Here is a 12,141-nt window from a genome sequence, read left to right as displayed (position 1 = left end):
TAGCAGGGCACCTGATAATTGAGTACAGACAGAGGACTAGTAGCTTCAACACATTCTAATGAAATACGTATACTTCAATGAACATAAGGTGCTTTTATTCACCTTACTCAAAACTGACATGACAATGCCGGTTTGTTTTGTATTTCAATGTGTTTTTCTGGCTTCTGCTGGCTCCTAAAACCACAGACAGGACTAGACATTTCCTGATCCTGATCTTGAATCAGGGACTTTGTCAGCTTCGTGAGAAATCTACAAACTCGAAGGAGCTGGGAAGCAGCTGGGCTTAGTACATGCACTTACACATACCCAAATGTACCCACCCAACTTTGGCAGAGAATGACCTCCTCCACAAAAAATAGCATTTATGTATCATACACATCCCACGGTGCTCCCAAGATGGAACACACTGAATGATAAGAGTAGGAATTAAATTGCAAATGTTGATAAAAAAAACAATTTAATTACATTGAAACTGCACATTTAAGAACAACACCACAGAGAACAAAGTTTGTGCATCTATTTTAGCCCTTCCCTTACTCACAGAGTCAATGGAGCCTCTGTAGGTCTGCAGTCACAACACTTAGTCCCATCAGAGACCGTTCAGTAATGTCTTCTTCTGGTCCAGTCAGTTCAATGCCGCATGTTCCAATAACTTGGAAACAATCCATGTGTCATCTTACTGAGTCATACAAAAGCACAAAGCTCAGAGACATTGAAACAACAAAGACCAATGACATATGCATTCATTCAGTCAATCCAACTTGTCACTATGTACATTTTATAATGTTATAATATAGCTAAGCTAGAGCTTAGAGTCTCCAGACATATTTAAGATCATGTATTATTTAATCCAGTGTAAATGACTCCTTGTATGTGATGTTTTTTAAAGATATCCAGAGCGGTTCTTTGTTATAATAACACAAGGCAGTGTAATAAATAATAATCAAGTAAGCTCCCACCATCTCATCAACACATTGGCTAATTCTGCATACAGACAAGAAGCTATTGCTTTTTAGCTTGTTGCAGCAGTGACTGGATGAATCTTGTTGTGTAATTTAAAGTGGATGATTAAAACATACCCAGCTGGAATATAAAATGTCATATTCACCAGTAAGTACTGCGTACCTCTCTGTACTTTTTCACTAAAATCAGGGACATTTTTCTACGTACCGTGAATAAAATAGAAATAGTCACTTTTTCCATGTGACATCACTGCCACAATCATAACTGCATTTGACATAACTTACTAAAGACACATGTCTAGTCATGACAGAATGGATGCTGGTCAACATATTTTAAGTGCAGTTTCAAAATGAACTCCAAAATGACTGCTGTAGATTTAAAATCCTTACACAAACTACAACCACTGACCTCAGTGATGCCAAGGGACAGACATACATTATCACAGCAAAAAAAATCAACAGACTTATTCCTCTTATTAGAGAGGAAAACAGACATAGTAGAAAATAACATGTTGAATAACCATCAACGTTTTCTCAGAGGATGCAGAAAGAAAAAAATAATTAAAAAATTCATGCAAACACCGAGTTCAGTACATAAAAACCTGCAACATAATCAAAGCAATTCACAATTAACTCTTGAATGCAAACCAAATTCCAATGTACAACACTGCATTCATCCAAAATACTTAAAAATTACAATCTCTGAAACAAATGTTCAGTATATTGCACTGGAAAAGTTGAAATCTACTGAAGTTATAAAAAAATTGAATGAACTATCCACAATTAGTCCATGCGCCACTGAGTTCAGGGGCCTTGATTTAGCCCAATGTTGCTTTTTGGCCCATGTCACACCAATGTGACTGTGAGTGGATCAGGGTCCAAAATAGAAAGCCTCAGTAGTAATGCTGCATCTCTGTCCAGTTTGTGATCCAGTACTTTTTCTGTGGCTCCTCAGGCTGAAATCCCAGATTGAACTGATAGCGCTCAGCCTTGCAAATCTTCACCCCTTGGTGCTTTGGCATTATCCGGTAGTAGATGGCTCGCTTGAAGAATCCAAGCTAGTGAGAAAAGAGAAAGAGAAGAAGGTGACATTAAAGAGGATACACTTACACAGCAGGAGAGCTGGGATTAATGATGCGTTGCGAAGAAGATTTAGGATTCATAGGCTGAGGAAAATCAAGTTAGTTAAAAGATAAACCCACACTGATTAAGATGAAGAAAACGGATGACAGTAGTGCAGACAGACAGTATATAACAGAGCAATACACATTATTAGGCTGAAAGGGAAGTACAAGCAGTGTTAGGTACATACAAATAGTGGACTTGAAAGAGAAAAAGAAAGTTAAGTGGTAAGCAAGCTCAATCACACCCCAGGCTTAGTGCTGTAATTAAGAGTATTCAAAAGAAAATCCATTTGTAGCGATGTTGTTACCCAAAAGCCCCACTGGTGTGTGCTGTTGGGGGGACCCATGGGGGCCTCAGTAGTCTTCAGTCAGCCTCTCTGTCTCAGAGGGCTGGATCTTCATCTCAGCCTTTTGAGCCTTGGCCTCATACATCTCCCTCCTGCTGGCCCTCTGGAAGAAGCCACACTAGGGGTGGAGGGGGGGGAGGAGGAAGAGGAGGGTGCATGTGGGCGGTAAGGCAAATGTTAGACTAATGGCCCCATATGGAGGTTACAGATCAGTCAGATGAGTCAACAGCTATCATATAAACCAGAGAAGAGTGCTGGTGTGTGTGGAGATTCAGAGCTATTTGAAGTCTGCAGAAATACAGTCAGTACAGTAATGATTGGTAGGCTTACCTTCCATAGTATAAGAATGATTATTCCCAGCAGTAGAATTCCTGCTACGGCGGCAGAGATGATAATCCATAGCGGGAGCTCATAGGTGGCCTCCACCCCCTCCACTGGCTCTATTTCTACTGTGAACTATGAGAAAAGTGGAGGGAATAAATTAAGAAAGTAAATAAAGTCATCATCATCAACATAGTAACTGTCGTCATCATGATCGTCATCACACACCCTCCTGGTCTGACTGTCCATCCTGATGGTTGGTTTATCTGTAATGAGCTTCAGTGTGACTTGACCTTTGACTTCTACACTCAGAACGTTGGAATAGTCCTGCAGGGACACACACACACACACACAGAGCACACAAACACATTTTTAAAAAAGAAGTCCAACAGTTGTAGAATCAGATAAATTCACTGTGCTAAGCTGCTTAAAAGTCACTGATACTATTGCTAAGCATCAGATAAATTCACATCTTGCTCATGACTAAAATTTTGCAAGAAGTGAGCAACACATATCCAAGAATGATATTTATAACATATATATATATAACAGTCTTATTTTTGGTTTTATTTTTTAAATGGCATCAATGTGTGGAAAGGAAAGCAAACAGTGTGACTACAACTGGAGAGAAAGCAAACCATATCCTGCTCAGGCCTCTGACCCTACTAAAATACACAACTGTTAAACATTATTTGGCAATAAATATGCTTATGCTTGTCGTTCCAAAATGAAACCATGAAGAATCCATGAACAATTTTATTAAAGTATTAATAATGTGTGTGCGTGTGTGTATGTGTGTGTGTATGTGAGCAGCAGGAAGGAAATGCAGCAGTGGTTTGGGACCCGCACAAGGTTCTGTGTGTAGCTGCTGAGCTGACCTCTAACATTGTGCTGTTCCACAGACGAGACTGGACATAAATCTTGGCTGACTTCGTCATGTTGAGCAGTGGACAGGTAAATGTCACGCACCGTGCTGTCCCCTTGGAGCAGTCCTTCAACACACAATTAGGAGGGACGATTATACAAGTGAGCAAAATTACACTATTACACTACTAGCTTTTGCTGTTTTCAGGATGTTCACAATCTCAGTAAGGATTTAACAGTTTGGAAAATGTCTTTTAATGCCTGAGCACTGTAAATTCTAAAGTCTAGTCTGGGGAGACTTCCAATACTATTGAGTCTTCACTAATACTTTTGCACTCAGTGGTAACTCTGTATACTACAGTATATGTTGAGTGAAAGTAGGTCATTGCTAGTGGTTTCCAGCTGTACTAGCGGTGTGGCTCTAGGGATAGCAGTGCTGCTGTCGGTCAGCTGGTGTTCATGATTACCACGATACACAGTACATCATACCCTGAGAATGAATTCTGCTGAAGTTGGTGATCTCCTGACTTTTCCTCTAACCCTGTGAGCAACATTTGACATTTGTGATTTAGAGTGAAACGTCTGTACAATCAGTGGATGTAATGTGGTGCAGATATCCATGGTCTTTTTGAAAGTAGGCTTCTTTAGCTTTCTTTAAAACAAATATCATTATTATGTCAAGACTTCTGAGAGAGTTTCATAAGGCAGATTCACTTCTTACCAACACGTAGATCCCTTTGCGACGAGTGGGCAGTGTGATGGCTGCCTGTGTGTCACCTATCTGTGACTGGCTCGTATCGTCAACATCATCCACCATAATCTGGCGTTTAGTACGTGCTCGTCCGCTCTCTGACAACTGGAAGACAAGAGAGCGAGAGGGGAAAATGAAAGAAGGAAGCAAAGGAGACAGAGACATGACATCAGAAAGCGTGTGGTAATTACTGGTTTAGATAAAGACATTACCAAATTCTTCTCAGAATAGCATTGTCTTTTCCACTGTCTATATCTAGGTCGCACGCACTATGACTTTCTATTTGTGGCTCTGTGAAGTTTGTATGTGGAGACACAGTTATTTTTTCCAAAAAGTATTTCTGAACAGCTGTGGTTTGGCGTGGACACCATTTTCACACCACTTTTCTACCACTCACATTTACTCATTCTGCTCTGGCTGCTTCAGTTCACACACAGGATAAATTACAGAACACACAACAAGCCTGTAAACAGCAAAGGCAGCTAACTTCTACTGCAACATACATTTAGTCTTTCTTGTTATCAGTCTACTTCAGTGAAACTATTTATTGTTTATACATACATGAACGTGTTGCTCATATACAGTATGTACAAATATTAACTAGAAATCAACAAATTAAACTGCTATCGTGCTAAAATAACAAGATGAACCAGCTAAAAATCAGCATGTCAACACTATCAGTCACTATTAAAAATCACTGCTGCACTGCTGTACAGAACATTGCTGGCATGGCTGTAGATTCTTGACTTCTAAAAGTCAGTACCATTCTCACTTTATGTAGTTGTGGTTGTGGCTTTCAGTAATGGGACTTTTTGGGATGTGCATATGTCATGGGTGTGGGCAGGAGTAAGGAGTCAGATAGCATAGAAAGGAAAGACTGGATGAGAAAAGAATGATATACAAAAGCCCCAGGCTGAGTGTGAATCCAAGCTGGTTCATAGAAAGCTGAATCACTGGTGTTGTTTCTGTATTTTTTGTTACTGTGTTCACAATCTGCACCTTCAGTATTTGTTTGTTTGGGGTTTATACATTGTTTACGACATTGTTTCAAGGTGTCAAAGATATGTGGAAATAAGTCCGAACTAGTGAGGAAATCAGTAAAAGCAGCCTTACAGTGAGATTGAGCAGGTTGACAACTTCTCCAGGAGGGTTACATTCCACCTCTGATTCTCCTGTGACGACAATCTTCGTCAGGTACAGCAGCCACTTGCCATTGGCTACCTCAAAGGGCCACTCGAACTCCACAGCCAGAGTTCCCATGTCTCCCAGGGGCTGTCCTGTCACCTAGTGGTGAAAAAAAGTCAAAAAAGGGAAAGAAATCAAACAGATGGTGTGAAATAACAGTCAGGGCCCGACAGTGACTTTGTAACTTTTAAATAGTACCCACCCTGGTCATACTTCACCCCAAACCATAGCTCACATAACAATCTCTTCCCCACAGAATATTAAACTTCTGAAGAATTAAACTTTTAGCTTCAAAGCCAGGGTGGAGATGAGGGAAATGTGGGTGAGTAGCACACATATTGTTGATGCCATATACAATACTGGAGGTCTAATATAGTCTGAGTGGTGGAGATGACTCACATCGAAGGTGAACTCCACCAGACTGCCCACGTCACTGGTGTTGACCATGGCTGACTCGCCCATCACAGTCCCACCGAACTTTGTGTGCACCACTGCGTTCACTCTGGATAGGACGAGAGATCAAAACGATTAAATGCTGTACAAGTAAAAACTGATGAGGAAGATAATGTGAGCTGATGTTAAGAACTACAGTATCCATGGCATTTGTGGGCTCTTTACTGTGAGTTCAGAGCATCATAAGTTAATTCAATTCAATTCTATTTATTTATATTGCACCAAATCCTCCCCCTCAGCTCTGCGTGGGCAGCCATCTGGCTTGATCAGTTGGGTTAATAGGACTCACATGGAGAAGGATGGGAAAATGGTGTTTTCGATCAGCAGGGCCACAGTCACAGGTTTCAGGTCACTCTGCTCACTAAGACTGAAGAAAAAAGCCTTATTACAACGCTATGTGCTAGTGTAATATTCAGTCATTATGTTAGAGCCACAATAACCACTTAAAATTACAATGCAACTTTAAATTTAGCACTACAATGAAAAGAAATTACTACTGCAAACACCAATAAAATGCCTTATTGTGGAGTCAAAACTGGGACCAAACCTTTGACGTAAAGGAAATACAATGTTGCGTCAATGTCAAGCACTTACGTGGACAAAAGCAGCTGGGACTCAATCTCTTGTGTGTACAGACTGATCCTTGACGTCTCAAACTTGAGAATAAGTGACACCTGATAATGAAAGATAATGATAATTAATTAAGAGAATTAAGAGAAGATTAAGAGACAAGTGTCAAAAAATCCAAATTTATGAATGAACATTCAGGACAGTTACTCAAACTTACCTTTTCGTTGCCTTTAAGTGGATTCCCCAGGTCACAAATCATTGGGCTGTCCAAACTGCATTGTACATCATGATCCTGAACAGAAGATGCATGAGCAAGATGACAAACAAAAAGAAACATTGAACCGTTATTATGGAGCATTGCATAAGGAAACAACTAGTAAATGGACATTTAATAGTTGTCTGCTGCCCTCCAGTGGACATACCAATGACCTGACACCGGAGTATGTCAATGCGTCAGGAATGGGGACATTGAGCGCGGCCTGGTGGGCGTCTTCAGCCAGTTTCCCATGACCAGGAAAGTTAGTCACCTCCACCATCAGCCGTATTATCTTTATACTGCTGTTGAACTGTAGTACCTGGAATTTGCCCTGCCTGTACACAGGGATACATGGACAACATGTAGTACACATTCACTTATTTTAACACTTATTATTTTTGACTAATGAATACATTTATTGCCTTATTTGTATCCAGGTAATTCTTCTACAGTGCTAAGACATTTGTGACTGCTACATAGTAAAATCAAACAGAGACGCTACATATTAGCATTAAAGGAATAGGTTTGATATTATGGAACCTATACTTCGTCACTCTCTTGCAAATTGTTGATGAGAAGCTCAAAATCACTCTCATATCTGTAATATCTCAAATATGAAGCTACAGCCAGCAGATGGTAGCTTAATTTATCATACTGAAACCAGTGGGAAATACGTAGCCTAGTTTTGCCTAAATGTAACCTTTTGGATTAAACAAACAAGATACAACATATATCTTTATAGTATAATTGCTGGCATCACTGGCATCATTGATTAGCTTCGATGTTTGGCTGATGTCGAGCTAGGAGAGAGGACAAGATGACACAACACTGGATAGACAGCCAAATTAAATTCTCCTCAAATTTAAAGGAACAGTTACGCTCAGCAGCTCTTAAGCTTTACAAATAAACAGAAAACATCTAGTCTAGCTCTGTCCAAAGGTAGACTGTGCTGTAATTAGTGAGATTAAAGACGCCGGTAGGAGGATTTTGTGACTGTTGGATTGTTTCTAGTCTTTTGGAAATTTGTGCTAAGCTAAGCCAGCTGCTGCCACATTGCAGACATTAGAGGGTGTCACTCCTCTTATCTACCTCTTGGCAAAAAAAGAAATAAGCATATTTTTCCATGTTAAACTATTATGTCAAACGTCATTGTCAATGCGATTTGTGACATTCATCTAAAAAGGTGGTGCCCGCAGCAGCTTTACAAAATCCCATTGGTCAAAGAGGGCTTCACTATTTAGAATTTCATTTCACCTGGGGTAAGGCTTGTCGTTTTCATCAACAAACTCTGCTGTCATCTGCAGGTTACTGCTACATTTGTTGTCTGAGCCACACTCCTTCTGAAAGTTAATCTGCAGGAAGTGGAACACATAATATATCACATGTCTATAGTTGTTTAAAATACATGCATGCAGTGTATATGAGCCAGTCCATACCTCAGTGCTTTCAGTCAGTTTCTGGTCCTGGCTGAGAATCGGAAAGGAATCTAGGTTTTGCATGGAACGCCTGGATTTAAGGTTTTGTTCATTTAGGGAAATGCTGAGGGAAAAGACGACTGGCTCCAGTTTGTCCTTTACAGGCATCTGTATAATAGTCCAAGAATGTTACATTAATCTTAATCAGACCAACACATGTTGATCATTTGACACCACTTTCAAAACAATTTACATGTCCATAGCAGTGAATAACACACATTTACAAATGCTTATTGAAACCTTACCACTGCAGTCAGTTTCAGAGTTTGACACTTGGATTTGGAAGATGACAGGAGCAGGAAGTCTTTATATTTGTCATTATCACTGTCCTGAAAACGAACACGAGGGCTTCTTCTCCTCTCTATGTCAGCCTCCAATGTGTACTCCACCTCTATACAAAGCAGAAAAATGTACAGTATTTTCTGTAACATAAGAATCTGAAAGCAGCCTAGATGTCAGTTTGTAACTACAGATATACAGGAAATTCAAATATATTCATTGGTTTCTCACTGGAAAAAAAATCAGCAATTGAAGTAAAGTAAGACTGCTTACTAATATTTTTCTTGAAGTTTTTGTTTCCATTGCTGAGAGTGAAAGCCATACAAAGAGTAGCTGTAATGCTGCAAAATACAAAGAAAAGTTTATCTGTTTTCAAACACAACTGAATATGCTAGTTTCAGAATTTAACATTCTGCAGAAACATCTCACCATGGTGTATTTTCAAGACACTGATTAGGGTCCACAATTTCGGGCTCAACAGTGAAGTTCTTAGTTAAGTGGATGACTGGACGAGCCCTGAAAACAAACACAATGAAAAGACCCAGATTTACCATCTACATTTGAGACAAACACCAGCAATTGGAACAAAAGTTGCTCATGTCCACTTTGTAAAATCTTGTTGTGTATATTTTGAATGTTACAAGGTGAAAACTAAGTTTGAAAATATTGCCTTATTATTGCCTTAATTATAACACAAATATAATTTTCTTCTTTGAGCAAAAATGAAATGTTTTCAAAGGAAGTTTACAGGAATTTTGTGCCACATACAACCCATCATACATGTTTATTCTTTAGTCAAATCATGAAAAGCAAAGAGGTGACATTTTCACCCGCCATGCCGATGTTTCTGTTCAGCCTCTGTCTTACTTCTACCTGAGCAAGGCCACGCGGTCGTCCAAAGAGCCAACTAGGATGTCAGGGTAACTGTTGTCATCCACGTCCATCCCTCCACTGATGGAGTAGCCGAAGGTCTGGAATCCTCCATTTCCCACTGACTTACCCTCGATAACCTTTAGAAGGCAGCAATGACACATGGCAGTTCAGCACAATAAATCTGAGGTCTTTGGGAAGATGTCTCTAATACATCTGTGGCTTAAATACGTTACCTGACTGGGCTCTTGTGAGATTCCCTTTTTACTTCCCATCCATATGTAGAGCTGTCCTGTGCCATGAAATGGAGCTCCCACCGCAAAATCTGGAGAAATTAACAGTGGAGTGAAATACCAGTAGTAAACAAAGGCAGGCAGCTGTAAAGAAACTAATGGACAGCTGTGTAAGGACTATAATATCCCTCTAGGTGGCAGTATAGCACTATTTGATGATTCCTGATTGATTTACAGTTTTTAAAGTTTTGAAGCAGTCTGAAATGCTACGCAGTGCATTATGTTTCTTTGCTGAGATCATTGTAGCTTTTTGGGTGCAATTATTTTGCTTTTGTGGGGTTGAAGCTTTTTTTTTTTTAACTTAGTTGATTTTCCACCAGATACTTACTTACCTTGGAATCCATCTTGGTTGACATCACCAATGGCAGCCACGGCAATGCCGAATGCAGAGGCTGATGGACCTTTCAGTACCATTGTGGCAGTCTTCTGGAAAGATCCATTCTCATTCATGAAGATATACACTGCTCCTCCCTTGTCATTGATACGGTCAAAGTAAAATGGGGCACCCACAATCAGGTCATTCCAACTGTAAGGAAATATCCAAAAATACACGTAAATAAGCAAATACATGCACAGAATACAAAGCAGAAGATAATTTCTAATCTAATCACAATCGACATTATATTTCTGTCTCAAATGTACGTAATACTTAGAATCAGGCAGAAGGTTCACACATGCAATAAGGGAGATGCATGATTTCACCATGATGTCATGATGCACATCACAGCTGCTGCAAGGACAGGTTTTCCTCTCTTATCTCATCTCACACAAACATCAATGTCACGCATTCCCGGTCTAACGGGGCAGATCACAGCTACAGTGCATTAGAGCATTTCATGCTTACGCATGAACTATGGCATTAAATTGAAGAAATGAATAGACTGCCAACCATTTTTTTTGGTCCCCTGTAATGACAGACACAAATTTGGTCATTTAGAGGACGCTTTAGATGTTAATTAATAAGACTTCCCATTTGGGGTCGCTCTCAAACAAGGACATAATGGATAGTCCTTGATTCCCAGGATAGAAAAAAGCACATTATTCCTTTGAGCTTAATACCCAGCAGCAGTCTTACTAAGTGCACACTGAAGAGGCCTATATTCCAAATGCACTATCTACCATATAGTGTTTAAGAAAGAAAAGGCTAACGACAGTATCAACTGTCAGTGCTTTCTTCAGAGACGCACTCGTCATTGTTGAGGTCGGTGACAGCCAGGCTGTTTCCAAAGTACGAGCCCACTTGTTCCCCAGGGATGATGAGCGTCAGCTCGATCTTCTGGTCATTCTTTGTCCCGAACACCACAGAGCCCTTGGATTCATCCCTGGGAGCCCCTGTTACCACTGTGTAATCATCATGGCTCAGCAGCTTTTTCTCCTCAAGAACTGAATAACCTACAGATGAAAACATTTAGGATCCACTGTTCAACTGTAATTTGACCTTCATAAAAGCAATACAGACCTTTCTAAAGATCATGGATAAAATGAAATGAGATACAGATGAAACTATCAGGAACTGAAACATTTCCACACTTTTAATGTTCTTTTGCAATTTATAGCAACAACTAGATGTTCATCTGATTGTAGGAGTGTTAAATACATTAAAATCATGAACTTTTGTTCAGTGATTATAAAATGTATGTGATGCAGAGTCGTGCTGTATATTTACCCATATAGCTGTATCGTCTGTTCAGCTGTGTAAAGTCTTTGTTTGTAGAGTCCCAGGTATTCGCTGGATCTCTCCATGTTACATGAACATTTCCTTTATAACACAGCAGAATTAGACAACAATGTTATGTCTGCTTCATGCACAATGAACAGGATTCCCAGACAGAGAATAATCCCACTGTAAGACTAACACTAGAATTTAGCAGACTTGCACAGGGTTTAATCCCTGTCTGTGAAACCAGCCCATAATTTCAACACTAAGCAACAAAACACACTCTTTTTGGTGTTAACTCCTCAGTGCCCACCTTGCCATATGAAGCTGCCTGCAGCGCCGATGTAGACGTCAGTGTCTGTCATGCCGCCTGAGATGCCCATGTTGCACATGCCCTCAAACACCATGTCAAAGTTGGGGTTGCAGACCTCATAACTGTAAGTCTGCCATTCATCGTTGGGGTCAAAGGTCAGGTCATTACTCCTGACAAAACACTTTCCTATCATCCGCCGCTGCTCCTCTGCGCCTCCTTGGATGATCCTCACATAGCGATGCCCGCATGCCTGGACACCAGAGGAGAGTGTGTATTCTAGGTTGTTATGGACTGTGTAACTGCTCTAACTTATAATGTCTAAAATCTAGCAGTCTCTAAGATTAAATCAGAGTATTGGAATATGAGTGTATTGAAATGATTTGAATGTTTTCTGCCATACAGCTTATATTAAAAATAAACA

At 40.0% G+C, this 12,141-nt stretch overlaps 1 protein-coding gene across 1 annotated transcript in view; it reads right to left on the bottom strand.

Annotated features, from left to right (window-relative positions):
* Positions 1–438: 438 nt before the first annotated feature.
* itga3b (integrin, alpha 3b) overlaps positions 439–12,141 on the bottom strand; it is a 28,069-nt gene continuing 16,366 nt past the window's right edge. The window contains exons 4-26 of the mRNA XM_046377075.1: positions 11,721–11,970; positions 11,417–11,509; positions 10,938–11,142; positions 10,083–10,276; positions 9,694–9,782; positions 9,461–9,597; positions 9,017–9,103; positions 8,861–8,928; positions 8,554–8,699; positions 8,270–8,416; positions 8,088–8,185; positions 7,000–7,168; positions 6,795–6,869; positions 6,602–6,681; positions 6,297–6,374; positions 5,954–6,056; positions 5,483–5,653; positions 4,340–4,474; positions 3,633–3,746; positions 2,983–3,081; positions 2,764–2,889; positions 2,395–2,551; positions 439–2,020 (exon numbers count right to left, since the gene is read on the bottom strand). Coding sequence (XP_046233031.1) covers positions 2,441–2,551; positions 2,764–2,889; positions 2,983–3,081; positions 3,633–3,746; positions 4,340–4,474; positions 5,483–5,653; positions 5,954–6,056; positions 6,297–6,374; positions 6,602–6,681; positions 6,795–6,869; positions 7,000–7,168; positions 8,088–8,185; positions 8,270–8,416; positions 8,554–8,699; positions 8,861–8,928; positions 9,017–9,103; positions 9,461–9,597; positions 9,694–9,782; positions 10,083–10,276; positions 10,938–11,142; positions 11,417–11,509; positions 11,721–11,970 — 2,775 coding nt within the window. The 3' untranslated portion in view covers positions 439–2,020; positions 2,395–2,440. The remainder of the gene's footprint in view (positions 2,021–2,394; positions 2,552–2,763; positions 2,890–2,982; positions 3,082–3,632; positions 3,747–4,339; positions 4,475–5,482; positions 5,654–5,953; positions 6,057–6,296; positions 6,375–6,601; positions 6,682–6,794; positions 6,870–6,999; positions 7,169–8,087; positions 8,186–8,269; positions 8,417–8,553; positions 8,700–8,860; positions 8,929–9,016; positions 9,104–9,460; positions 9,598–9,693; positions 9,783–10,082; positions 10,277–10,937; positions 11,143–11,416; positions 11,510–11,720; positions 11,971–12,141) is intronic.

The sequence above is a fragment of the Scatophagus argus genome, chromosome 21, assembly GCF_020382885.2.
Source record: "Scatophagus argus isolate fScaArg1 chromosome 21, fScaArg1.pri, whole genome shotgun sequence".
Taxonomy (NCBI): domain Eukaryota; kingdom Metazoa; phylum Chordata; class Actinopteri; family Scatophagidae; genus Scatophagus; species Scatophagus argus.
This window is presented reverse-complemented; position numbering and strand designations above follow the sequence as displayed.